General features: G+C 49.3%; 1 protein-coding gene and 1 long non-coding RNA gene across 7 annotated transcripts in view; one reads left to right on the forward strand and one right to left on the reverse strand.

Moving 5' to 3' along the window:
• The window catches only part of LOC140390388 (myosin light chain kinase, smooth muscle-like), a 612,875-nt gene that overhangs the window by 417,083 nt on the left and 168,297 nt on the right, over window positions 1–27,495 (reverse strand). For 5 of the 6 annotated variants that reach the window (XM_072475553.1, XM_072475527.1, XM_072475536.1 and 2 more), the window contains 2 exons: window positions 20,241–20,420; window positions 2,121–2,328 (listed from right to left, as the gene is read on the reverse strand). In XM_072475553.1, coding sequence (XP_072331654.1) covers window positions 2,121–2,328; window positions 20,241–20,405 — 373 coding nt within the window. In that variant the 5' untranslated portion in view covers window positions 20,406–20,420. Of the gene's footprint in view, window positions 1–2,120; window positions 2,329–20,240; window positions 20,421–20,606; window positions 20,745–27,495 lie in introns of those variants that run through there. The other variant, XM_072475545.1, reaches the window with a different exon arrangement.
• On the forward strand, window positions 19,795–27,010 carry LOC140390421 (uncharacterized). The gene is made up of 3 exons (XR_011934635.1): window positions 19,795–20,321; window positions 25,557–25,610; window positions 26,673–27,010. It is a non-coding gene; the product is annotated as an uncharacterized lncRNA (long non-coding RNA).

Consider the following 27,495-nt stretch of genomic DNA (forward strand, 5'->3'; position numbering starts at 1 on the left):
GAGCAGGCGGGCTGGGGTTGTCCCTGGAATTGTGGACGCTCAGACACATCTACCCCCTCCCCCCCCACCCCCAGCCGAGGTCATGGGCGGCCAATGCACCCCCCACCACCCCCCTCAAGTAGCGGCACACCCCAACCAAGGCTCGCCCGCAAGGGCTCCCCCATCCACCTCCGACCCGCAGGGCAGCAGCCCCAGTGCCCGGAATGAAGATGGCTACTCGCCTCCTCTGGTTCCTGCAGCAGTCCTTCTGCCAGCTTCACCTTTTCAAAAAGGAGTACTAATCGGCGTCCGCCTGACCACTTGCTGGAGAGGTCATTACATCACGGGAGGGCATTAATAGGGGGTCGCTCCCATTAATTGTATGGTAGTTGGGCTTAAGTAGTTGTTATTGGTTTCTCACCGCACTACGGCGGGATCCTGATTTCACCAATGGGAACTGGCCGGTTAGATCACAAACAGATCCGTGCCCGGCACGGCTTTCGGTTTTGGCCTCTCCTGAGATTTAACGGCTTTGTCACACTCTCGCTTAAGCGCAACGCGGCGTTAAATCGCGCCCGACGTGTTTAAACATGCACGGAGACTATTTTGAATAATTTGGTTGTATTATGCAATTCAGCATATTGTGGCAGCTATTATGTGTTGCACAAAATTCTGCCTTAAACATTAAAATATACCTATAAAAGTGCCACCACAGGAGTAACGCATACCATTGTTCCTGACAATGAGTTTTCAATGAGATAAGAGCTGTCATTACTCTATTTAATATTGTAAATTTCCTCTGAAAATTATGGCAGTTCATACAGATAGAATTCCCATGGATGAGTTTGATTTTTCAAGTAAGCACGATGACAGAAGTGGGTTGTGTGGAGGGGTTTAGGAAGAATACTTTGAGTGACAGGACTGTAATTTACCCATCATGTTAATGGTTGGGACTTCTGGGGTGAGACGCTATGAAGGGTAAATGTGACCTCCTCGTGCACACGTATGAGCCTGATACAGTTCAAGGTGGTCCACAGGGTACATGTGACATGGGCAAGAATGAGTCGGTTCTTTCAAGTGATGGCAGACGAGTGGGGGAAGTGTGGGCGAGGACCAACGAATCTCGCACATATGTTCTGGGGCTGTGAAAAGTTGGAGAGATTCTGGGTGGGAGTGTTTGTGGCACTAGCAAGGATAGTGGGGGAGGATGTTGAGCCTTTGGTGCTGATATTTGGGATATTGGAGAAGCCAGAGCTGATGGAAGGGAGGAAGGCCGAGGTTGTGGCCTTTGCTTCTCTGATTGCCCGGCAACAACTTTTATTGGAGTGGCGGTCAGCAATGCCACTGGGGGTAGCGGCCTGGCTGGGAGACTTGTATGGCTTTCTTTGGCTGGAATAGATCAAACATGAGTTAAGGAGTTCAGCGGAGAGTTTCGAGGCCAGGTGGAGGATGTTCATGACCATGTTTGAGGAGTTGTTCATGGCAATGCCAATGTGCCTGGGTGGCACTGCCAGACTGACAGAGTACTACAAGGATGTCAGGCTGGTAGTGCCAAGGTGCACGCTGGGGATCAGACCAGTGGGTGACTTGCCCTTATGAGGTGGAGAGCGGGGGGCTTGAAGACCCCCTAACTTGTAAGATGGGGCACTGGGGGGGGGTGGGTCCAGAGGCCATTGTGAGGGGTTCAGAGATCGGGGTGCCAGTTAAAAACGTTAGCGCAGGAAATGAGCCTAATGCGACCTTGGTGGGTCATTCCTCGCCTGGACCCAGAGAAGATAGTGGGATTGTTCTTAGCGCAGCAAGCACCAGGAAACACATGGCTACACGTAATGATCTATTCTTTTCAAATGGAAAGATGAGTCAATCACAATTTTTCTGTCTTTCATATACTTTTGCTTGTTCAGAGATGTTTCCCCATTCCCTATTAAGACTTGATGGTGTGCTCAGTACAGGAACAAACAACTATTATTGAACATCTTCATGTGGAGAGAAAGTAAAATAGAAAGGAAGATGTGGGTCCGTTCTGCAGTAATAATGTAGGAAAATCCACCGCTTTCAAAGAGTTCATCCTTTGATTTCACTTTGCTAGCTGCATAACGTGTCACAATCATTACTCTATCAGATGAATCATATGCACATACCTTGTACAGTTAACTCCACAGTTACTTGGCGAACACCACCAACATTGGCAGTTTCACATGTGTACTTTCCAGCATCTTCCTTTTGCACTTCTTTAATGACTAAGCTGAAAGTTCCACGGGTACTTTGTTCAGTAATGTACCGATCATTCTTTGGGATAGGTTGTCCATTCTTATACCATGTGATGTGAGGTTCTGGGCGTCCCCTGACCTGAAAAAAAAGATGAAATACTCCTAACTGGGGTTGTTGATGATTGGCAACACTCAATATCTCTGGAAAGAGGAACAGAGTTAAATTCAGTTCTCAAGCATGTCCCTGAGCTTCTGGTCACTTTTCATTTTAATTCACCACCTTAATCTCATATTGACTTCTCCCAGTGAAACTCAATGTAAACTCAAGGAACAACAACTCATTTACAAATATGCACTTTACAGCCTTCCAGAGTCAACACCAAATTCAACAGTTCAGACCATAATTTCTGCCGCTAGAATTTTGGTTCCTTTTCTTTGCAATGTTTGGTCTTAATCTTGCATTTTTCTTTGGATGGCAGCCGTTCATTATTTTGGCATTCTCACCTCCTTTAGATACATCTTTTGGTTCTATTGTTTTATTAATTCTTCCATTAACATTCCCTTTGGGCCTGCACCAACAACTCTTTTTTCATTTAATTTTTCCTGCTTTCCACATATAGCAGATCTTCTTGTTTATTGTTCTTCCATCCTTCCCCTTTTACTTGCTTGAAAGCTATTACATTTCTCACTTTCCTCAGTTCTGATGAAAAGTCATTGAAATTGTTAAATTATGAGGTCCCAGGTTTGATCCCGGCTCTGGGTCACTGTCCGTGTGGAGTTTGCACATTCTCCCCGTGTTTGCGTGGGTATCGCCCCCACAACCCAAAGGTGTGCAGGGTAGGTGGATTGGCCACGCTAAATTGACCCTTAATTGTAAAAAATGAATTGGGTACACTAAATTAAAAAAAAAAGAATTTGTTAAATCGGTTTCTCTCTCCACAGATGTTGCCTTCCCCTAATATTGCTGTGCATGTTTAACCATAATTTTTTTAATGAAGTTGGTTAAACCAGGTAATTTGTAAGAGCATCCAGTTGTCTGCAGTTGATGCTTGAGTTTTATTTTTGTACCATTTTTTAATTTAAAAAAAATAAAGTATGTGTGCCGCTCACTGTGGAGACAGATTTGGGCCAGATTTTAACGCAGTGTAAGTGAATGCATTAGAATCTCACCTTTTAAAGTGAAATTTCTTCATTGATTAACCAGAGACTTTTACTGTGGTTTTTAGAGATCATTAAAGATGGTAATTAGTTTCCGTACATGCCAGACATCCATTTGACTTAAAAAAATAATTCTGGTCTTGACAGTCGTCTAAATGCTCCATAAGAACATAGAACATAAGAACTAGGAACAGGAGTAGGCCATCTGGCCCCTCGAGCCTGCTCCGCCATTCAATGAGATCATGGCTGATCTTTGTGGACTCAGCTCCACTCTCCGGCCCGTACACCATATCCCCGAATCCCTTTATTCTTTAGAAAGGTATCTATCTTTTTCTTAAAAACCTTTAAAGAAGGAGCCTCAACTGCTTCACTGGGCAAGGAATTCCAGAGATTCACAACCCTTTGGGTGAAGAAGTTCCTCCTAAACTCGGTCCTAAATCTACTTCCCCTTATTTTGAGGCTATGCCCCCTAGTTCTGCTTTCCCCGACCAGTGGAAACAACCTGCCCGCATCTATCCTATCTATTCCCTTCATTATTTTATATGTATCAATAAGATCCCCCCGCATCCTTCTAAACTCCAATGAGTACAGTCCCAGTCTACTCAACCTCTCGTCATAATCTAATCCCCTCAACTCTGGGATCAACCTAGTGAATCTCCTCTGCACTCCCTCCAGTGCCAATATGTCCTTTCTCAGGTAAGGAGACCAAAACTGAACACAATACTCCAGATGTGGCCTCACCAACACCTTATACAATTGCAGCATAACCTCCCTAGTCTTGAACTCCATCCCTCTAGCAATGAAAGACAAAACTCGATTAGCCTTCTTAATCACAATTGAATGGTAACAAATTAACAACACTTGCACACAGACAAATATGGAGCAGGAGTAGCCCATTCAGTCCTTTAAACCTGGTCTACCATTCAATAAGATCATGGTTGATTTGATTGTGGCCTCGATTCCACATTCAGCCTACCCCTGATAATGTTGACTCACTTGTTCCTGAAGAATCTATTTAACTCTGCCTTAAAAATATTCTATAATTACTCTACCACTGCTCTCCAAGGAAATGCGTTCCAAATACTCACTGTCCTCAGGAGAAACAACTCTTCTCATCTCTATCTTAAATGGGAGACCCCTTGGACGGAATTCTCTGCTGCCTGACGCTGAAATCATAATTGCCGATTGGGGATAGAATTGATTCCAACGCCGGAGTCAGGCCGGCGCCGGTTTGACGCCAGTTTGCGATTCTCCGCCCCCTCCAAACCAGCATCATTGTGACGTGCGCCGCACGCAGTCGCAATGCCGTTGGCGCCTCATCGACCGGCCTGTAATAATATGCACCCATGCACATCATGAGGTAAAAACAGGCAGTGACAGACACCCAGGTTAACCAATCAACATACAGGACAGAACACAACCAATCACCAGACAGAACACCAGAGGGGGGCTTCCAACTATAAAACACACGAGGCATCAACACTCCGCCTCTTTCCACTGGTGACATCTGGAGTGACAGTCAGGGTGTATATATCAGTTAGCACCTTCTACACGTGGATCAGAGCTAGCCTGGTCTAGTAAGTTAGAGTTAGAACACTTAGAGTAGTAGAGTGTCAAACCACAACCAGCTGTGTGCATTGTTACAGAAGTTCAATAAATCATATTGAACCAACGTCTACGTTTGGTGTATGCTTTACCATTCATCTGCATCCTGTTGCAGTCCGTGTTACCCCAGAGTGAATAACACGACACGGCCCAGCCGCGATGCTCTGCCCCCAATGGGCCGAGTTCCCGACGGCGTGGGACACTGTGCCGAGCGCCGCCATACTCGGCCGGGATCCGTGCCGCTGGCCGGGGAGGCGCCTGCCAGGGCTGAGGTGACTGTTGGGGTGTGGCCGGGGGAGCCAGGGGGTGGGGTTGCGGTCGGCAGGATAGGTTTAGCGCATGGCCGGCGCCATGTTGTACGGCACGACTCGTGCAGGTCGTCAGCCGTGCAGATGCGCGACACTGGAGATGGCAATTCCCTGGCTGTTTTCAGCGCGGGCGGCAGGTGTGTTAGTCAGCGCAGTGCTAGCCCCTCACCGGTACTGGAATTGGTGAGGGGTCGACGCCGAATTTCCTTTCGTGAAAGTTGACACTTTCTATGCTGGCGTCATGACTTAGTCTCCAGAACGGAGAATCCAGCCCCTTATTTTTAAACTGTGTCCCTTAGCTCTCGTCTCTCCCATAAAGGGAAAAATCCTTTCAGTATCCAATCTGTCAAGTCTCCTCAGGATCTGATATGTTTTCAGTAAGATCATCTGTTAACCTTCTAAACTCCAATTGATATAAACCCATCCTTTCCTCATAAAATAATTTCTCCCTTCCTTCCCAGTTATCAATCGAGTGAACCTTCTTTGAACTATTATATTCTCCTTTATATTATATCCTTCCTTGAATAAGGAGACCAAGGGCTGGATTCTCTGATCGTCGATGCTGAAATCGCGTTCGGCAATCGGCCAGAGAATCCATTTTTAAGCTAGAATCGGGGCGGCGCTGTTTTTCCGCTCCTCCGCCCCCTGAAAAACGGCATACTCGAGGAGTACTCCTCACGCTGTCGGGACGGCTTCAGGACGTCACCTGAGGCCCTCCCCGAATGTTCCGCCCTCGATGGGCCGAGTCCCCGATGGCGTGGGACACGAGTCCTCACAGCTTTCAGGGACCATGTGTCCAGCGCTGTCACAGTTCGGGGGAGGGGGCGGGAGCCGTTCCGCTGGCAAGGGGGGCTTCAGGAGGGCAGGGTGGACTGGTGGGACGTGGTCCGGGGTGGAAACCCACGGGGTTGCGTTTTGTGGCAGACCGGGTCGGCTCACGGCCGGCGCCATGCTGTGCGGTGTGTCTGCCATGGGCCACCGCCGTGCGCGTGCATGGCCACGGACCCAGCCATTCTGCAGCCATATCCGCAGGTAAACCCAGGGGCTTTACGTGGCTGCTGGCCCCCACCGGGTGCAGGATTGGTGCGGGGGCGCCGCCGACTTATTGGCCGTCAGACCAGATGGATCCTGCGTACATAGCCACGGAATTGGAGATTCCAGCCCCAAATCTTTACACAATACTCCAGGTGTGGTCTCACAAGTGCTCTGTACAACTGGAGCAAAACATCCTGCGCAGGATTCTCCGTCGACCGACACCGGAATCTGAAAATGCGATTGGGTGGAGAATCGGTTTTAACAGCAAAATCGTAGCGGTGCCGGTTTCACACCAAATCGTAATTCTCCGGTTAAACAGCAGCATCAATGCATTCACTCCGCACGTACAGTAAACGCCGTTGGCATATCATTAGCGGGCCTGACCCGGTGTTCTCTGGTTCCCCCACGATTCTCCGCCTCCACTGGGACGAATTCCCGACAGCGAGCTTCACTTGTGCTTTCAAAAAGCATGAATCTGGCGCCGTGGTTTCTGAGGGGGAGAGAGGAGATACAGAAAGTGTCCAACATCGCCATAGTTTGCTGACAGTTGTGCCGCTAGCCAGGGGGCTTCGGTCAGGGCTGGGGGGAGTAATGGGGAGTGGCCAGGAGCTGGGTGTGGGGTCGGGTTGGACGGGCACCATTGCTGCAGCCTGCAAGGCAGCCATGCAGCTATGCACACCGCTGACTGCCCACTGTGAACCTAATACTACGGGTTGTATGGGTGTGCCTCAGGCCACCCCTCCGAGGTGCCCTCAGGCCCCAGCCAACCCATCAATGGGATGGGCACACTCCACAGAAACCAGTGTCATCTTGTTGGCTGGGATATTGTGTGTGGGAGTGCAGTGTGTCAGCCTCCTGAGTGTCAATCGCGAATCCGGTGAACCCTGCACCGGTTGTCATTGGAATCGATTGTGTTCCACGTGGCACCGGTGCTAGCCCCACAGTGAATCAAAGAGAACAAATAACAAAGAAAAGTACAGCACACGAACAGGCCCTTCAGCCTTCCAAGCCTGTGCCGATCATGATGCCCTAACTAAAAAAAAACTTCTGCCCTGACTCGGTCTGTATTCTCTATTTCCTCCCTATTCATAGAGCCATCCAAATGCCTCTTAAATGTTGCTAATGTGCCTGCTTCCACCACATCCTCTGGCAGTGCGTTCCAGGCACCCACCACTCTCTGCATGAAGAACTTACCCCGCACATCTCCCTTAAAATTTTCCCCTCCCACCTCGAACCTGTGCCCCCCTGTAATTGACACTTTCACCCTGAGAAGAAGCCTCCGACAATACATCCGGTCTACACCTCTCATAATTTTGTAGACCTCATCAGATCTCCCCTCAGCCTCCGTCTTTCCAATGAAAACCCTGGAGACCAGGCAACATCCTGGTGAACCTTCTTCACTCTCTCCAAAGCTTCCATGTCCTTCTGATAATGTGGTGACCAGAACTTCATGCAATACTCCAAATGCGGCCCAACCAAGTCTTTATATAGCTGCAACATGATTTTCCAATTCCTGTACTCAGTGCCCTGGCTGATGAATGCAAGCATGCCATATGCCTTCTTAATAACCTTGTCCACCTGTGTTGCCACTTTTAGGGACCTGTGGACCTGCACCCCCAGATCCTTCTGTGTGTTAATGTTCCTGAGAGTTCTGCCATTTAAAGTATAATTCATAACTAGATTTGATCCTCCAAAATGCATCACCTTACATTTGTCCAGATTAAACTCCATCTGTCATTTCTGTGCCCAAGTCTTCAATCTATCTATCTCCTGTTGTATCCTTTGACAATCCTCGGCACTATCAGCAACTCTGCCAATCTTCATGTCATCCGCCAACTTACTAATCAGACCACCCACATTTTCCTCCAGATCATTTATATATACTACATACAACAGAAGTCCCAGTACTGATCCCTGCGGAACACCACTAGCTACAGATCTCCAATCAGAAAAACACCCTTCCACCGCTTCTCCCTGTCTTCTCTAACCAAGCCAGTTCTGTATCCATCTAGCCAGACCACCCGAATCCCATGTGATTTTAGTTTTTGTACCAGTCTGCCATGTGGGACTTTGTCAAATGCCTTGCTAAAGTCCATATAAACTACACCCACAGCCCTTCCCTCATAAAGTTGGTGAGAAATGACCTTCCCTGTAAAAAAAACCTTGGCCGGGATTCTTCGATCCCGCGCCAGTCGGAGAATCGCTTCGGGGGGAGAGGGGGGGGGGGCGTGATTCCCGCCATGCCGCTCTGACGGCCGGCCGCTGATTCTCCAGCGACCGAAGAATCGTCGGCAATCACGCTGGCACGGTCGCCACGGCGCCGGTCGGGGGCCATTGAAAGCGGACACAGCGATTCTCCACACTCGACAGGCGACGCCGTTTGCTTATGGTCCTACCCGGTGTGACCTCACCGTTCTGGCTGCGGGGGCCGCCCTGGTGGGGATGGCGGGGGAACTGACTCTGGGGGGGCCTCCACGGTGGCCAGACCCACGATCAGGGGCAACTGATCGGTGGGCGGGCTCATTCCAGAGGGGGTGCGTATGTTCCTCCGTGCCGGGCCCCTGGAGTGCTCCGCCAGTTAGCCCGGGGGCCGGCGCAGAGACAGCCGTGGCACGCATGCGTGGACCCGCGCCGGCCGTGGAAGGGGTGAATGTCTACGCCTGGAGGCCCGTTGACGCCGGCATCGCTCGCCCCGGTTTTGACGCCGATCACTAACTAGTCAATTTTCCTCCAAATGTATGTATATCCTGTCCCTCGGCATCTTCTCAAAAAGCTTCCCCACAACTGATGTTAGGCTCACAGGCCTATAAGTTGCTGGATTATCCCTGCTCCCTTTCTTAAACAAGGGAACAACATTGGCTATTCTCCAGTTCTCTGGAACCTCGCCTGTGGTCAAAGCCAGTTTTGCTGTCATAGAACTCCACGGATCCAGCCCCGGCGTCAACACTTAAGCCTCAGGAACGGAGAATTCCGCCGCCTCTCTTTTATATTCCATTCCCTTTGCAATAGATGACAACATTCCATTTGCCTTACAAATCACTTGCTGTACCTGCAAACTAAATTTGTGTGATTCTTGTACCAAGACACACAGATAGCTCAGTACCTTTGAGTTCTGTCATCTCTCCCCATTTCAATAAAGGCTGTTTTTCCAGTTTTCCTGCCAAATGAATAAGTTTAGATCTTCCCTCATTATACTCCATCTGCAAAATTTCTGTCAATTCACTTTATGTCCTCAGAGTTTGACGATAAGGGGTAAACCTTTTAGTGCGAGGAGAGGAGACATTTCTTCATCCAGAGAGTGGCAAATCTGTGGAATTCACTGCTACAGAAAGTAGTAGAGGCCAAAATATCGTGTAATTTCAAGAAGCAATTAGATTTAGCTCTTGGGGCAAAAGGGATCGGGGATATTGGGGGAAGGTTAGATCAGGGTATTGAACTTGATGATCAGCCATGACCATAATGAATTGCGGAGCAGGTACGAAGGGGTGAATGGTCTCGTCCTGCTTCTATTTTCTATGTTTCTATGTATGTTTACAGATCCCTTGGCCATGATCATTAACCCGGGACGCAAATTTCGTAATGGCCGTTAATTCTCATGAGGGGCCATAAACGTGATTTGCGAGAGCTCAGTTTGAGTTCTTTCCCGACGCCCCCCCCCCCTCTCCATATGGCCTCCGCCCCCCCCCCCCCCCCGCCCCCACTGGTGATGTAATGAAGTTCAAGCCCAAAATGGGCGAGAACCTGATTTCCATATATTTTAATACATTTAAATATGTTCACTGGGCTTGTTGATATAGAAGTCATAGAATTTAGAGTGCAGAAGGAGGCCATTCGGCCCATCGAGTCTTCACTGGCACTTGGAAAGAGCACCCTCCTTAAACCCACGCCTCCACACTATCCCTGTAACCCAGTAACACCACCTAATATTTTGGACACTAAGGGCAATTTACCATGGCCAAACCACCCAACCTGCACATCTTTGGACTGTGGGAGGAAACCGGAGCACCTGGAGGAAACCAATGCAGGCACGGGGAGAAAGTGCAAACTCCACACAGTCAACCGAGGCCGGAATTGAATCTGGGATCCTGGAGCTCTGAGGCAACAGTGCAAACCACTGTGCCACCCATAAAGCGTCTGCCCACAGTGGATCATGCCCCGCTCACCCCCAAGTAGGGTGATGTCACGCCAGTGCGAATTGCTACCAGTTTGTAAAAACAATAGCCACACATGATGACTGCACCAGGGATGTGGGGATACGTCTTGGGTCCGGAGGTGAGGGACAAGACTGGCACCCTGGCAGTGTCAGGGGACAGTGCCAAAAGGGAAGATGACAGCAGGGCATGAAGTGGCAGTGCCAAGGGGCTTTGGCAAGGGGCTCTGGCAGAAATAGAAGTGTAATAATTTCGTGAAAAGTCGGAGGCAACTCAAGTATAACGAGAATATAAAATCTAGTCTCTGGAAATAAAACACATCTGTTAAACGCTAGTTCTTATGATAGAATTTCAGGATTTACTGCTACCTTTTGTGCAGTGACTTTCACTATATACAGCTTGTCCAGTTACACTACTGAGTAATATCAGGGCTCTTACTATTCATCTTTTTAAAGATGACGAGTGTTTCTAATTAAAACCTTAACACTGTTACCAGTAATATAACCAACTTTTATTGAATCAAATAAATTGCGTGATGAATGATCATTATAAAATCTAATAGTCTCTATATAAATATTATGCTTTATAATTTTCAAACAGTTTAAACTACAGAAGTTTTCCTATCACATTATAATAAACTGGCTTCCACTGAAGGCTGTGTTTGTATGGCATTTGCACAAAGGTTACATTTAAAATAAGACAATTAAGCATGGTTGTCTCTCAAGTTTTCCAAAAGTACAAAATATATCGGTTTGAGGTCAGACCCACTGAGGTCGAGAAATTCGAGCATGCCTCTTTTTGGGTGCCTTAGTACAGCTGTGGAGGTCTGAGGAGCTCTGGATATTGGGCCTACAATGGCAGCCCAAACAGATTAGTGCTCCAATTTCCAGATAAATGATTGGATTTGTTCACACCAGTATGGAAGAGGAAGTAGTGGGGTATCAGTAGGAATATTGCACAGTTCTGGAGTACTGTTGGGGTCTTGACAGTGCTCTTATGGATTTAAAAAAATCTTTATTATTGTCACATGTAGGCTTACATTAACACTGCAATGAAGTTACTGTGAAAACCCCCTAGTCGCCACACTCCGGCGCCTGTTCAGGTACACAGAGGGAGAATCCAGAGTGTCCAATTCACCTAACAGCATGTCTTTCGGGACTTGTGGGAGGAAACCAGAGCACCCGGAGGAAACCCACGCAGACATGGGGAGAATGTGCAGACTCCGCACAGACAGTGACCCAAGCAGGAATCAAACCTGGGACCCTAGCGCTGTGAAGCAACAATGCTAACCATTGTGCTACCGTGGGGGCTAGGCAGTTGAAACCAGGCCAAAGCTAGGTTGGGAGCACTTGGACGTCAGAGTCAGGTGTGAGGCCAGAGATCTTAGGATCGATACAACAATGATTAAGGTAAGTACTTAGCTTCCTTTACTAGGGTGTTGTTTAATGCTGTTTCTTCGACAAGTCAACGAATGTGGAACCTGTCTTCAAAACAAACCAAAGTTGTGTAGGCAAACAAAGTAATACCTGCTTTAGATGTGGGTAAAGGATACTTCCTGTTTGCACTTTACCAAGATGGTGTCCAACACAATTTACAGTAGACATGTGTACGTATGCATCAGCTGCCATTTTGGTCCACATCAATACCCAAATCCCTCAAATTATAGCTGCTAACAAGTTAAATTTTGACCTTTAATCATTCAATGTCAGAGTCTGATTAATGGTAGCAAATTAGAGTAAATCAACCAAAAAATAAATTGTTTGTTTGGTTTGCTTACCTTTCTCAAAATTAGTTTTCAATATAAAAAATAAATTATATGAACATTTAAAGTACATTTGAAGAGTGATTTCTGAATTCCTTCTGAACTGCTCACCCCAAATACAGGGTGAAATGCTGAAAGCCTAATTCTGTGGTCTATACAGTGTAATAAAGAGGATTGGTGAAGTAAGTTATTTAACTTACACTCCAGAAAGGTGGAAAAAGCAAAGACCGCAACATGTCAACATGTGAAAAGCAGTATGACAGCAAACACAGGTATGCCAGGTAGTGAGGAAAGAAGGGTGCAAAGGGATAATGGAAAGTGAGCTAAAGGGAGAAAGAGGCCTGGACAATTCCCAAATTCTAGCCCCTATGTGGTAGTATGTATTGGGGGTCATGTGGGACTGGAAGCCCTAATGTCATTGGCTGACAGATCCCGGGTCCTGGTTGGCCGTTGACCTCAAGCTCCGCCCTGAAGGCGAAGTATAAGAAGCCGGTGTCTTTCCCCGCAGGCCAGTTTACTATCGGGCTGCTGGGGAACAGACACGCTTAATAAAGCCTCATCGACTTCACTCTATTCGTCTCACGGAGTCTTTGTGCGCTACAATTTATTAAGCGTGCCTAAAAAGGACTATGGAGCTCAGGATCATTCTAGAATGCCTGAGGATCAGCCCCCACGCAATGAATGCGGCAGCAGCCTTCAAACACTGGCAGACTTGTTTTGAGGCCTACATCAGATCGACCACAGGCCGAGTCTCAGACGAACAAAAACTGCAGGTCCTGCACTCGAGGGTGAGCACGGAGATTTTCACCCTCATTGAAGACACCGACGATTTCCAGACGGCGTTCACAGCACTGAGAAGTCTCTACGTTCACCCAGTTAACCAAATCTATGCTCGCTACCAGCTCGCGACAAGACGGCAAGCTCCCGGAGAATCGATGGACGAATTCGACGCCGCGTGCTGATTTTGGGACGAGCCTGCAGCTGCCCGTCGGTGAATGCAAACGAACACACGGACATGTTAATGCGCGACGCTTTTGTGGCAGGTATGCAATCCTCCCAAATCCGCCAAAGACTTCTAGAAAAAGAGTCGCTAGGACTCTCAGAGGCACGGGCCCTAGCAGCCTCCCTAGACGTGGCCGCGCGTAATACCCGCGCCTACGGCCCCGACCGCGCGGCAGGCCATTGGGCCCCGTACGTACCCGTCGCGGCAAACCCCCTACCCCCCCCGGACACCCCACAGGCTTGCGCAGTCCAAACGCCGAGTCGCACCGGGGGCGCCCGCTGTTATTTCTGCGGCCAGGCGAAGCACCCCCGACAACGCTGTCCGGCCCGCGCAGCCATCTGCAAAAGCTGCGGGAAAAACGGCCATTATGCGGTTGTGTGCCGATCCCGCGAGGCCGCCGCCGTCCCGGGGCCACAGGGAGCCCTACAAGCAGTCTATGCCTCCCAACCCCCCCAGCACGCCTTGTACGACCCGCAGGCGCAGCCGCTCTGGGTCCCGACCACCGCGGTCCCGGGAGAACTGGGAGCCCTGCACGCCGCCTACGCTCCCCAACCCCCCTCCCCGCAGCCCATGTACGACCCGCCGCCGGCGCTCCCGCTTTGGGTCCCGGCCAACACTCTCCACGGAGAGGAAGGGGTTTTTCGCGTCCCGAATGCCACCCTCACCCCCGTCCCGCGCCCCACGCCTGACCCGCCGGCGCCACCTACTTGGACCCCGACCACCGCTGTCCCCGGTGAGGGAGCTCCTCGCGCTCCTTGCGCTCGCGGCCCCACGCCTGACCCGCCGGCACCGCCGACTTGGGCCCCGACCACCGCTGTCCCCGGCAAGGGAGCTCCGCGTGGTCCTAGCGCTCGCGACCCTGGCGCTCGCGGTGAGGGAGCTCCGCGCGGTCCTAGCGCTCCCCAGACCCCCCAGCACACCATGTGCGACCCGCAGCCGCCGCCATTTTGGGTCCCGACCACCACGAGGGGAGGAGGGGCGCCGTTGTGCAACCCGCAGACGCCGCCATTTTGGGTCCCGACCACCACGAGGGGAGGAGGGGCGCCGCCATCTTGGACCGCCCCCGACCTGTACGACGCATGGGGCCGGCCATTTTGTCCACCCCCGCCGCCATCTTGTGACCCCCCAGCCACGTGCGATGTATGGGGGCGGCCATTTTGTCCATCCCCGACGCCATCTTGGACGGCAACAACGGACCCCACTCCACTACTACAACCACGGCTCGCTTCGATTACGCTCGATCAAGCTCGGCCCCGGACACTCCAGACGACGACGACAACGGTCCTAATAAACGGCCACGAGACGCCATGCCTAGTCGACTCCGGGAGCACGGAAAGCTTTATACACCCCGACACGGTAAGACGCTGTTCCTTAACCGCCTATCCCAGCGCACAAAAGATTTGCCTAGCTGCAGGATCCCACTCCGTACAGATCCAGGGATTCTGCATAGTTACCCTTACGGTGCAGGGGAGGGAGTTCAAAAACTACAAACTTAACGTCCTTCCCCAACTCTGTGCCCCCACCTTGCTGGGATTAGATTTCCAATGTAATCTACAGAGCCTTACATTCAAATTCGGCGGCCCCATACCCCCACTCACTATCTGCGGCCTCGCAACCCTCAAAGTGCAACCCCCGTCCTTGTTTGCGAACCTCACCCCGGATTGCAAACCCGTCGCCACTAGGAGCAGACGGTACAGCGCCCAGGACCGGACCTTCATTCGGTCCGAAGTCCAGCGGCTACTAAAGGAGGGCATAATCCAGGCCAGCAATAGTCCCTGGAGAGCGCAGGTGGTAGTAGTGAAGACAGGGGAGAAACAAAGCATGGTCATTGACTATAGCCAGACCATCAACAGGTACACACAACTAGACGCGTACCCTCTCCCCCGCATATCCGACATGGTCAATCGGATTGCCCAGTATAAAGTCTTCTCCACCGTGGACCTCAAGTCCGCCTACCATCAGCTCCCCATCCGCCCAAGTGACCGCAAGTACACAGCCTTCGAGGCAGATGGGCGATTATACCATTTCCTACGGGTCCCTTTTGGCGTCACAAACGGGGTCTCGGTCTTCCAACGGGAGATGGACCGGATGGTTGATCAACATGAGTTACGGGCCACGGTCCCGTACCTCGACAATGTAACCATCTGCAGCCACGATCAGCAGGACCACGACGCCAACCTCCAAAAATTCCTCCAGACCGCCAAAGCCTTGAACCTCACGTACAACGAGGACAAGTGCGTTTTTAGCACCGATCGGCTAGCCATTCTGGGCTACATAGTGCGCAATGGGATAATAGGCCCCGACCCCGAACGTATGCGCGCACTCATGGAATTTCCCCTCCCGCACTGCCCAAAAGCCCTGAAACGCTGCCTGGGGTTCTTTTCGTACTACGCCCAGTGGGTCCCCCAGTACGCAGACAAGGCCCGCCTCCTAATACAGACCACGACCTTCCCTCTGTCGACAGAGGCTTGCCAGGCCTTCAGCCGCATCAAAGCGGACATCGCAAAGGCCACGATGCGCGCCATCGACGAGTCCCTCCCCTTCCAGGTCGAGAGCGACGCCTCCGACGTAGCTCTAGCGGCCACCCTTAACCAAGCGGGCAGACGCGTGGCCTTCTTCTCCCGAACCCTCCACGCCTCAGAAATCCGCCACTCCTCAGTGGAAAAGGAAGCCCAAGCCATAGTGGAAGCTGTGCGACATTGGAGGCATTACCTGGCCGGCAGGAGATTCACTCTCCTCACTGACCAACGGTCGGTAGCCCTCATGTTCGATAATGCACAGCGGGGCAAAATTAAAAATGACAAGATCTTAAGGTGGAGGATCGAGCTCTCCACCTTCAACTATGAGATCTTGTACCGGCCCGGAAAGCTGAACGAGCCGTCCGATGCCCTATCCCGCGGCACATGTGCCAACGCACAAATTGACCGCCTCCAAACCCTCCACGAGGACCTCGGCCACCCGGGGGTCACTCGGTTTTACCACTTCATCAAGTCCCGCAATCTCCCATACTCTTTAGAAGAGGTCCGTACAGTCACAAGGGACTGCAACATCTGCGCGGAATGCAAGCCGCATTTTTTCAGGCCAGATGGAGCGCACCTGATTAAGGCTTCCCGCCCCTTTGAACGCCTCAGTCTCGATTTCAAAGGGCCCCTCCCCTCCACCGACCGCAACACATATTTCCTTAATGTAGCGGACGAATACTCCCGCTTCCCTTTCGCCATTCCCTGCTCCGACATGACCGCGGCCACAGTCATTAAAGCCCTGAACAGCATCTTCACACTGTTCGGTTACCCCGCATACGTCCACAGCGACAGGGGGTCCTCTTTCATGAGTGACGAGCTGCGCCAGTTCCTGCTCAGCAAGGGCATAGCCTCAAGCAGGACGACCAGCTACAACCCCCGGGGGAACGGGCAAGTAGAAAGGGAGAACGGCACGGTCTGGAAGGCCATCCTACTGGCCCTACGGTCCAGGGACCTCCCAGTTTCACGGTGGCAGGAGGTCCTCCCGGACGCTCTCCATTCCATCCGGTCATTATTATTTACAAGCACTAATCAAACGCCTCACGAGCGTCTCCTTGTCTTCCCTAGGAGGTCCTCCTCTGGAACGTCGCTGCCGACCTGGCTGGCGGCCCCAGGACCCATCCTGCTCCGAAAGCACGTGCGGGCACATGAGGCGGACCCGTTGGTCGAAAGGGTTCACCTCCTCCACGCGAACCCCCAGTACGCCTACGTGGAGTACCCCGACGGCCGACAGGACACGGTCTCCCTGCGGGATCTGGCGCCCGCCGACACCACGCACACCCCCCCCCGACACCATCAACCCAACCGCCCCCCTTCCTGCCACCGCGACCGCCCCCTTCCCAGGAGGATCAGTCGCCCTCCCCTTTGCACCGACAGCTGAAACCGTACGGCTCCTGGAGGCACAACACTGGTACAAGCACCACCACCACCGCCGGGGCCGAGGCGATCGACACGGACGACCAGACCGCCCGACCGACTCGTGGCGTCGATGTAAAACAAAGATGGACTGTTCAAAGAACATTTTGTTTTTTCCTATACCCGCTGTAAATAGTTGTAACAGGACGAAACTGTCCAATACTGTACTACCATGTAAATGTTCTATCCTCCCAGGACCAGCCCTGTAAACCCTTACCACCATACGAAGCATCACCCCGCCGGGTTCATTTTTGACAAGGGGTGAATGTGGTAGTATGTATTGGGGGTCATGTGGGACTGGAAGCCCTAATGTCATTGGCTGACAGATCCCGGGTCCTGGTTGGCCGTTGACCTCAAGCTCCGCCCTGAAGGCGAAGTATAAGAAGCCGGTGTCTTCCCCCGCAGGCCAGTTTACTATCGGGCTGCTGGGGAACAGACACGCTTAATAAAGCCTCATCGACTTCACTCTATTCGTCTCACGGAGTCTTTGTGCGCTACATCCTATAATCCAGTACTCCAACACTGCTGAGACTTCAGAGCTGCTAGTTGTCTGATTGACCTGCTGACCCACCCATCATGCCGTCAATTAGGAGGTTGCCTGTGGTAAAACTGCCGAGACATTCCGACTGCCGGCCGGGTTGAGCACTTGCTTTTTGCCAAGACGATAGGGTTCCAGTACTTGTGGTTAATTCATGTTTTAGTCTGCCATGTCAGACAGTACATGATTTTTCTGCCCACTAACAAAAAAGTGAGACGAGTAAACTTGCCAACAATGCATTATTTTATTTTATGGTTACAATATTCTTTTAAAAAATACTAACATTCTCAGTGAATCAAAGAAAGTTGTGCCATTGCTCTCAGAAAGCTCTTCGTGCAATACTATTAGCACGAACAAAACTTTCCTTATAGCCTTACCGAATTTTGAAAAAATCAAGTGTGAAATTTGGAAACTAGAATTAGCGTCATCACACAGAATTTCCTGCTAGTAAATCCTGCTTAATTATCCACTTTACAGCAGCACATCCCAGCCAAATTTACTTAAATAGCAGTATATAGTTAAATTCTGTATTCCATATAATGTGAAGCATGCCACTATGCTTGGATTTCTTTGCAATTGTTTTGTTTAATCTAGAACTGATTATTCCAGAGATGCATTGGCTATAACCTCTATTTGATGGAAATCACTTATTGTCCAACTGTGCACCCGACAAAACAATTATCTGCAGTTTTCTCTGAAATCACATTGAATTTTCCAGATTAAACATATAAGATGTAATCAGATATACTGCACGCCAGAGACGAACTAGAAGGTCATGCCTGTTAATGTATAGTTCTCATTATTAATCCCTATAAGTGTATGATATAATTTCTTGAGCCATGTGCCTATATGCCCCCTCTTAGAGAGACCATCGTTTAACAGCAATGATACCTTCAAATAAGCCAGGAACTACAATTATCAGTACACAAACTCTAGGAATTTCCCCTGGGTTGTCCTGGTCAGCGCTGTAATCTGGTCATCCACCGTAATTTGGAGTGTATCTGGGGTTTCAACACCACCTTGAAAGGCAGATAAATCCTGGCTCTACCTGCAAACTCTTCAGTTCTTGCTGAAGCAATATTGTTAAGACTAAAGAGCTGCTGGAAGTGTGTTTGGCTAGGTATTCCTCATGCAACTGCATAATTGAGGAATATGAATCAAGGAAATGTCTTGCTATTAAGGAGACTTAATTATACTCTACCTGCGGAAGTAAAGTTGGAGAAAGTGCTGATGAGATGCACATAAATATTTATATTTCCCAGTATTCATTCAAGCTGCTGTACTTTATAACTACTGATCTCATAACTTAACCTTTCAAAGCCTTTCAAATCTCTATTTTTCAACATTCCATATTGAATCTTGGGGCTCTATTGGTCCCAATTTAAAAACTTTAATGAAAGTCCAGTCTGCTCCAAGGGCCCTGGTGAAGACTCCGAGCAAAATCACGCCAGATGAGAATGGAGAAACGACTTAGGAACAGGGAAGGAGCAGAGCAGTGTTATTTTTAAATTACCAACTCCCTATTCCTGCCGGGCAGAGTGAGATAAAATCAAGCCTGAGGTTCTGATGACATTTGTAAAGCATTTGACTCTTTCTTTTGTCATTTACGAAACATTCCTCATTAGTTAATTGATAGCACAGCACTCACGCTCAACCATCAAGCAATCGGCACGAGGCATGTCTAAAGACTTTGGATGGGGCACATATTATTTATCTTTGTTCAGAACAATACAGCTTCCTAAATATTATGAAAAGTTAGACTTTTCTAACCCCTTTATGTTCACTATCTTACAGTTTGAGATAAGGAATCAGAAAGAATTAACATGCCTGCTAATTACATGTTTTAAATGTTGCTTTATCTTCTCCATGCAACAGCTGCCATCAATATAAACAGATAAAAATATAGTAAATTTGTTTTGTTTATCAATAGCAATCCTTCCTCGTGCCAGATGTCAAGCCAGTTATGCATTTTTAAATTCTTCTATACAAGGGCATACTTTTGACAAGGAAGTGGCTCTTAATTTGTTTGCAACATTTGAGTGGAACTCTTTTTCTTATATGGTGTCAGCTGTGGTTCAGTTGGCACTATTCTCACCTCTGAGTCAGCAGGCTGTGGATTCAAGTTTCACCCCAGAGACTTGAGCACAAAATCTAGGCTAACACTCGACTGCGGAGCTGAGGAGGTGTTGCATTGTTGCAGGTGCTCTCTTTTGGATGTTCAACTGAGATCTGCCCTCTGGTGAATGTAAAAAAGCCCCTGGCACTATTTTGAAGAAGAGCATATGTTCTTACCAGTGTTCTGGCTAATTTTATTCCCTCAGCCAATGTCACTAAAACAGATTAACTTGTCACTATCATATTGCTGTTTGTGGGAGCTTGCTGCGCGCAATTTAGCTGCCAAGTTTCTGACATTGGCTGTAAGGTGCTTTGAGACATAATGAACAGTGCTATTTAGATACAAGAGGGTCCATTCACCTCAAAGGTTTTCATTAGCACATTCATTCATGAGTAACAAGGTGATCGTACGTCAGAGTAATTTTAATGCAAAATACCTACCTTTCCATCAAACCTGGCTGTCCCACCGACAGGAATCCGAATATTTCTTGGAGGCAGTGTGAACGCTGGTGCTTCAGGAGGGTAAGTGTCAGCCTGAGGTCTTTCCAAATTTAGTGTTGTTTTGGAAATATGAGTGGCAGTTTGAGCAATCTTAACATCTCCCATGGTTAATTATTCAATCTGATAATGTGAAGGAAACATTTTGTTAATATTTAACATGAAAACTATCTGAAGAATGTGCAAGGATACACATCAGCAAACTGGCAAACTACCATAAATGATGAGCATTCAGGAATTAGATTATTAGTCAACCTGACAGCAACTTCAAACGTGCCACAAAAAATTAAATAACAAAGTTTAACATACCCGTATCCACTTGTTAGTATAACACTTTTCCACCACTTCGTGTGGGTCTATTTAACCCTGAACTGAGCTTCTGACCAAAGGCATCCTTTTAATCAACAAAAGCACCTACTCACACCTCCGTAATATCACTCATCTCTGACAGTGCCTCGGATCTGCTGAAATCCTAATGCATTAACTCCAGACTATTCAAATGTGCTCTTGGCAGGCCTCCCATCTTCCACCCCCATACACTTGAGCTCTTCCAAAACTCTGCTGGCCATGTCCTCTCATCAAGTCATGCAATGATCTTCCCGCTGGCGAGAAGTTCTGGTCCCGCCGAAGGCAACCCCACGGCGGGTTCCCTGGTGGCGGGACGAGCAAGCCACACAAAACACCATAGGCATTGTCAGGACCAGGGGAGAATCCCATCTCTTGAATCTGAAAGCCTACATTTAAAAAGTCTAATTTTCATGTATAAACATGAGGGCCGACCTTCCCTATCTCTTAAACCTCCTTGAGCATTATTACCCTTTGATATCTTTGCATTCCTCCAATCAGGCCTCTTGTGCATCCTCAACTTCTTTCATCTCACCATTGGCAGTCAAGCATTCAACTGTCTGGGCCCTAAGCCCTCACCTTCCTCAGTCTGCCTTTTCTCCTCTGAGACATTCCTTAATGCCTACCTCTGAGGTCAAGCTTCATGTCACCTGTCCGAACACCTTTTTTAACACAATGACAATATCTTTGTCTGATAAGGGTCCCGTGATGTGGCTTGTGAAATGTTAGTGTAATAGTGCTAGGTATCACTGAGGAGACTGCTTGTAGAACAAAGAAGTTTATTGGAACTTACAATGAGGTGTAACTATGTACAGACACAGAGGTATATCATACAGGTCTTTACTCGTTGAGTCTGGGGTTCACACTGCCCCGTGCCCCTACTCTTCAGCGGGGTTTGTGCACTTTCATGCAGTCGGAATCTGAGCTGGTTATGTGGCCCATGAAGGATCACCCCTTGAAGGGGCCACACTAAGACGGCATGTGGCGCAGTTGTTAGCACTGTGACTGCGGCGCTGAGGACCCGGGTTCGAATCCCGGCCCTGGGTCACTGTCCGTGTGGAGTTTACACATTCTCCCCATGTCTGCGTGAGTTTCACCCCACATCCCAAAAAGATGTGCAGGTTAGGTGGATTGGCTACACTAAATTGCCCCTTCATTAGAAAAAAAAAAATTGGGTACTCTAAATTTATTTGAAAGAAGAAAGGGGCCTTGCTACCATATCCCTCCCTCCTTAAGTTCCTCGACACATATATACATCACAGGTCATTTACAATTAACTATGTGCAATGAGGGCAGAAACACCAAGGAGGTTAGTATGGTACTGTCCTTCACAAAGTCAATCCATCGGCGGACTTCTTACAGTTGGTGGAATGCCTCAGTTCCCTGACAAGTTCCTTCACCAGTGAGGCAGTATCTTCATCAACAGTAGGAGATTGCTTAAAGGCCACAACAGGTGGGTAGGGGTGCATTCATAGAATCATAGAATTTACAGTGCAGAAGGAGGCCATTCGGCCCATCGAGTCTGCACAGTCTCACGGCTCCTTTTATGATCTACATGCTTATCTCTTGGAAAGAGCACCCTACCCAAGGTCCACACTTCCACCATATCCCCATAACCCAGTAACCCCACCCAACACTAAGGGCAATTTTGGACACTAAGGGCAATTTAGCTTGGCCAATCCACCTAACCTGCACGTCTTTGGACTGTGGGAGGAAACCGGAGCACCCGGAGGAAACCCACGCACACACGGGGAGAACGTGCAGACTCCGCACAGACAGTGACCCAAGCCGGGAATCGAACCTGGGACCCTGGAGCTGTGAAGCAATTGTGTTAACCACAATGCTGCCGTGCTGCCCCTCCTCTCCAGTCCCCTCAGGAATAGTGCAAGGGGCCTCCTCAAAACCCTCCGGTTCCCTTGCTTCAGGCTACACCGAAGGGACATTGCTAATGCCCAGTGGAACCGCCTGTTCGCTCGTTGGGGCTGCGGTCTCTCGGCTCCTTTTATGATCGACATGCTCTTTTGTAAATCCACCAGGTATGAGACAAGCCCAGATTTTGCCACAGTTTTCCCAGTTATCCATGAAGGACCGGATGCAAAGTTCCTTACGTGATCAGCTCAGGCCCTACCAGGTCACCAGTTTTAAACTGTTATCTTTTTCCAAATTTATGGTGTTCCTTTTGTGCAGCTTACCTTGCCTCCACCTTCCTCGCCAAATTGACGAACACCAAGCCTAACCGGATACAAAGGCAATGACTCATTAATAGCTCTGCCAGTGTAATCCCAGGAATAACGTGAGGAATGGAATTGTACAAGAGGAGGAAATTAGGAGGCTGTCAATCAATTTTCTGGATGTCCAGCCATTTGTGGGCATACACAAGCATCAAGAATATTTTCCCCAGGAAAAGGCCAGAAAAATCAATGGGTAACCTTGTCCATGGATGACTAGGCCACTCCCATAAATGCAGATGAGCCGCAGGCGGCAAGGTTTGCTGTGACTGACAGAAGTCACACTGATGAACCAGGGGCGGGATTCTCCGACCGTCCACCGGGTCGGAGAATCACCGGGGGCTGGCGTGAATCCCGCCCCCGCCGGTTGCCGAATTCTCCGGCACCGGCGATTCGGCGGGGGCAGGAATTGCGCCGCGCCAGTTGGCGGGCCCCCCCCAGGCGATTCTCCGGCCCGCAATGGGCCGAAGTCCCGCCGCTGTCAACCCACGCCAGCCGGCGTGGATTGAACCGCCTTTGGGACGGCGGGATACGGCGGCGCGGGCGGGCTCCGGGGTCCTCGAGGGGGGGGGCGCGGGGCGATCTGGCCCCGGGGGGTGCCCCCACGGTGGCCTGGCCCGCGATCGGGGCCCACCGATCCGCGGGCGGGCCTGTGCCGTGGGGGCACACTTTTCCTTCCGCCTTCGCCATGGTCTCCACCATGGCGGTGGCGGAAGAGACCCCCTCCACTGCGCATGCGCGGGGATGCCGTGAGCGGCCGCTGGCGCTCCCGTGCATGCGCCGCCCGGCAAAGTCAGTTTCACGCCAGCTGGCGGGGCACCAAAGGCCTTTCCCGCCAGCTGGCGGGGTGGAAATCAGTCCGGCGCGGGCCTAGCCCCTCAAGGTGAGGGCTCGGCCGCTCAAGATGCGAGACTTCCGCGCCTTTGGGGCGGCACGATGCCGGACTGATTCGCGCCGTTTTTGGCGCCGGTCGGCGGACATCGCGCTGATATCGGAGAATCCCGCCGCAGGTTCTCAATAGCTTTGTTAATACCCAACCAACATATATAGCTCCTGGCAAACATTTTCATCTTAGTCTGGCCAGGGTGCACCTGCAGCAGTGGCTCTCTTGCTGGAGATGTTACCATCACCGAGGTACCCAAAGCAATACTCCGTCTTTGCAACTGAGATCACCTTTCCTCAGTTGGTAGGGCCTGAGCTGATCATGGTACTACCCACTTAGAACCATTCAAATAACCTTCTAAAGGACCTTATAAAGGGTACAGTTCTGGATGTGGGTCGATGAGAGCGGCAGGGTATCCAGAAAACTTAACGCTAGGACAATCTCTTGTAGCACAAGCAGCAGTGCCAGACTTAGGGTAGCAGGAGCTGAATCAGGGTATTGGTATTGCTGATCTGTGCTCCTGGTCGATGTTGTAAATCATAGCTTTAAGCTGCCAGTACCTTTATACCCTGGCTGAAGCAATAAGTGGAATTGGTATATCTTCACGCAGAAGCCCTAGCAGTGGCTTATGGTCAGTTACATTGGTGAACCGGCGGCCGCTCGCATATTGATCGAATTTTTTATGCCATATATTACTGCTCGGCCCTCTTTTTCAATTTCTACATACTTTCATTCTGCGTTGGTGAGTATTCAGCAGGCACAGGCGATGGGCTACTCAGTGCAATCCTCATCTTGTGGGTTAGGGCTGCCCTTATACCAACACCAAAAGGCGAAGTGTCGCAGGTCAAATGGATCAACCAGCTGGATGACTGTAGGGCCTGTTTGACTTGATAAAAAAGCTTGCTTTGTGGGTCTTTACAATACCAGTGTTAGTGCTTCTTTAAAAGGGGGTGTAGTGGCACTAACATAGTTTCCAAATAAGGGATGAACTGGCCATAGTAATTTACCAGTCCTAGAATCAACTCCAATTCTGCGACATTTGTTGGCGCAGGGACTTCTTTGATGGCTTTTACCTTGTCCACTAAAGGGTGAAAACCTTTTGAGTCCACCTTAAATCCCAAATACGTGACCTCACTGGCCTGAAATGTGCACTTTTCTATTTTTTAATCTGATGCTCGCATCTTTGATCCATTTCAGGACTTCTTCCAAGCTGGCCAGATGCTCTTAATGTGAACCCTCCATCACTAAGATGTTGCTGAAGTACACCACAACTTTTGGGATTCCTTGTGATAAGTTTTCCATCATCCATTGAAATATTGCACAAGTAGATGATATCCCAAAAGGCATGCTGGTGTGTTGGAAATGTCTTTTGTGTGCACTGATGGTTGCAAATGTCCTAGAGACCTGGTTCATTTCAAGTTGCAAATAAGCGCGACTTAAGTCAAGCTTTGTACACATGAGGCTACCCACCAACTTTGCATTGAGGCCTTCTAATCAAGGGATTGGATAATTGTCGAGTTGGGCCGCTTGATTTATTGTGAGTTTTTAATCACTGCAGATTCTGACAGCGCAGTCAGATTTTTAGACAGGGTCGATAAGGACTGCCCATTCAAAGAATTGTATTGGTTTTCTGATCCCCAGTTCTTCCAAGTATGTAAACTTGGCCTCGGCGTTTTGGTATAGAGCATACGGGATGGGCTCACTCTGAACAATTTTGATGTGGATTCAGGGTTTTAGTAAATGTTGCCTTTACCCCTTGTATTCAGCCAAACTCATTTTAAACACATCTTCGTACTTGCACAGGACTTCTTGGAAAAAGAAAACAGAAACAAGGCTTTTGAAAACTCAACATATCAGGTAAAGCTTTGTGCAATCACTGATAGTTATTGCCTTTGTTGGAGGGATGTGCCCATTTAACAAAATAATGGTGGCCAATTTCCCAACCATCTTTCGCCTGACGTAAATCCCGCTGTGTCAGGAAAATACTGGGAGCGGCCTGAAACGGGATTTGCAGTGGGTGCCAGTTTCTGATGTTCCCGGGTCTTCACAGCAGACGTTGTCATGTTCATGCCCAGCGAGGTTGTAAGCCTGATTGTGGTGGTATGTATTAGGGGTAATACGGTACACCAGAAATGCCGAGCAGCTATTGGAGGACTGATGCTGGATCCCGATTGGATCCTCCACCTACTGGGCTCCACCCAGATAGGAGGGGTATAAGAACCTGGGTTTAATCCCCGCAGCTGCATTCTGTGACTGAGCTGCTGGGGAACGAGTCTGAACAAGTCTGCTCAATAAAGCCTCGATTGAAGTTCTTTACGTCTCGCCTCATGTGTGATCGATGGTGCTACACTGATTATCATGCATTTAAATAAATTTTGATATGCGAAGTCAGCTTGATGCCAAATCTTGCGGGATCGTGCTATATTCCCACCTGTCAGCGTGATGTGGCACCGGCGGGTATCACTATTGGTCCCATAAACGGGAACCGCATGGGATGACTATGCCGGAAGGCTCAGAGGCCATTTTAGCCACAGGTGGTTGGGGACACGGCCGGGCAGCACCAGGATACCCCAGAACCCTGGCAGTGCCAATCTGGCTGTACCAGGAGGCAGTGCCAAGGAGCAGATCCTGAAAGGGTGTGGCTGCCAGCGTGACGGCACGGGCAACCTCTGCAGATTATTTTTTTAAAAATAAATACATTTATAGTACTCAATTCATTTTTTCCAATTAAGGGGCAATTTAGCATGGCCAATCCACTTCCCCTGCACATCTTTGGGTTGTGGGGGTGAAACCCATGCAGACATGAGGAGAATGTGCAAACTCCACATGGACAGTGACCCAGGGCCGGAATACGAACCTGGGATTTTGGCGCTGTGAGGCTGCAATGCTAACCACTGCAATATCTTTCTGCCCCTGCAGATTATTGCTGCACAGCACTGGGAAAAATGCCATCTGTGCAATCATCGAGCTGCATGCAGATTTCTTTACTTCAATCCGGCACTCTGCAGAAAACAAGCGATTCCACCCAACGATGCTGCAACATGGAGTCACTGCATTGAGACGAGCCAAAGAACAGTTCATTGTATCTGCCTTCGTTTCATCTTCTTCTTTGAACTGTAAAAACATTTAAGCCCATCCTCTTCTTCTACCATCCATATTAGTGTGTGTGTGGGCCCAGGGAATGTGTGTGACATATAAATGGTGATTGCAATTTATCTAGTTTTTTTACATTCAGGAAGTAGTTTCAATAAACTTACCTTATCTTTGTGTAAACTCAGAAAACCTTTCTGACAAATTCTTTATAAACTGAGAGCATTCTTTGTGGGACTTCTGTAGTAGGGAAAGTCCAACCTCTCTAAATTCACAAAATAAACCCTGTTACGGTCAGATCTAGAGTGATAGAATAAGGGAGTAATTTTTAACCCTTCGCACATGGTTGTAACACCTGCTTTGCCGAAAAGAGATTTACATTGCAAATGCACATTTCCATGGATTTGGAAGAAGAGAACAATCCTCTATCACTGGCAGAAAAAGGCTCTCAAACAGGACCCAGAGCAAATAGTTGCACAACCACCTGCTGATTGATGAGGTAGAGGGGCTAAATGTTTAACTACAGTGAAGGCACAAAGTGAGCGCTGTGGGTGTAAGCTTTTTTAATACCCTCCAAACTTACATTCCAAATGGAAAACAAAATCAGTTGTAGCAGAGAATCCCTACAATGCAGTAGCAGGCCATTTGGCCG

The sequence above is a fragment of the Scyliorhinus torazame genome, chromosome 2, assembly GCF_047496885.1.
Source record: "Scyliorhinus torazame isolate Kashiwa2021f chromosome 2, sScyTor2.1, whole genome shotgun sequence".
Classification (NCBI taxonomy): domain Eukaryota; kingdom Metazoa; phylum Chordata; class Chondrichthyes; order Carcharhiniformes; family Scyliorhinidae; genus Scyliorhinus; species Scyliorhinus torazame.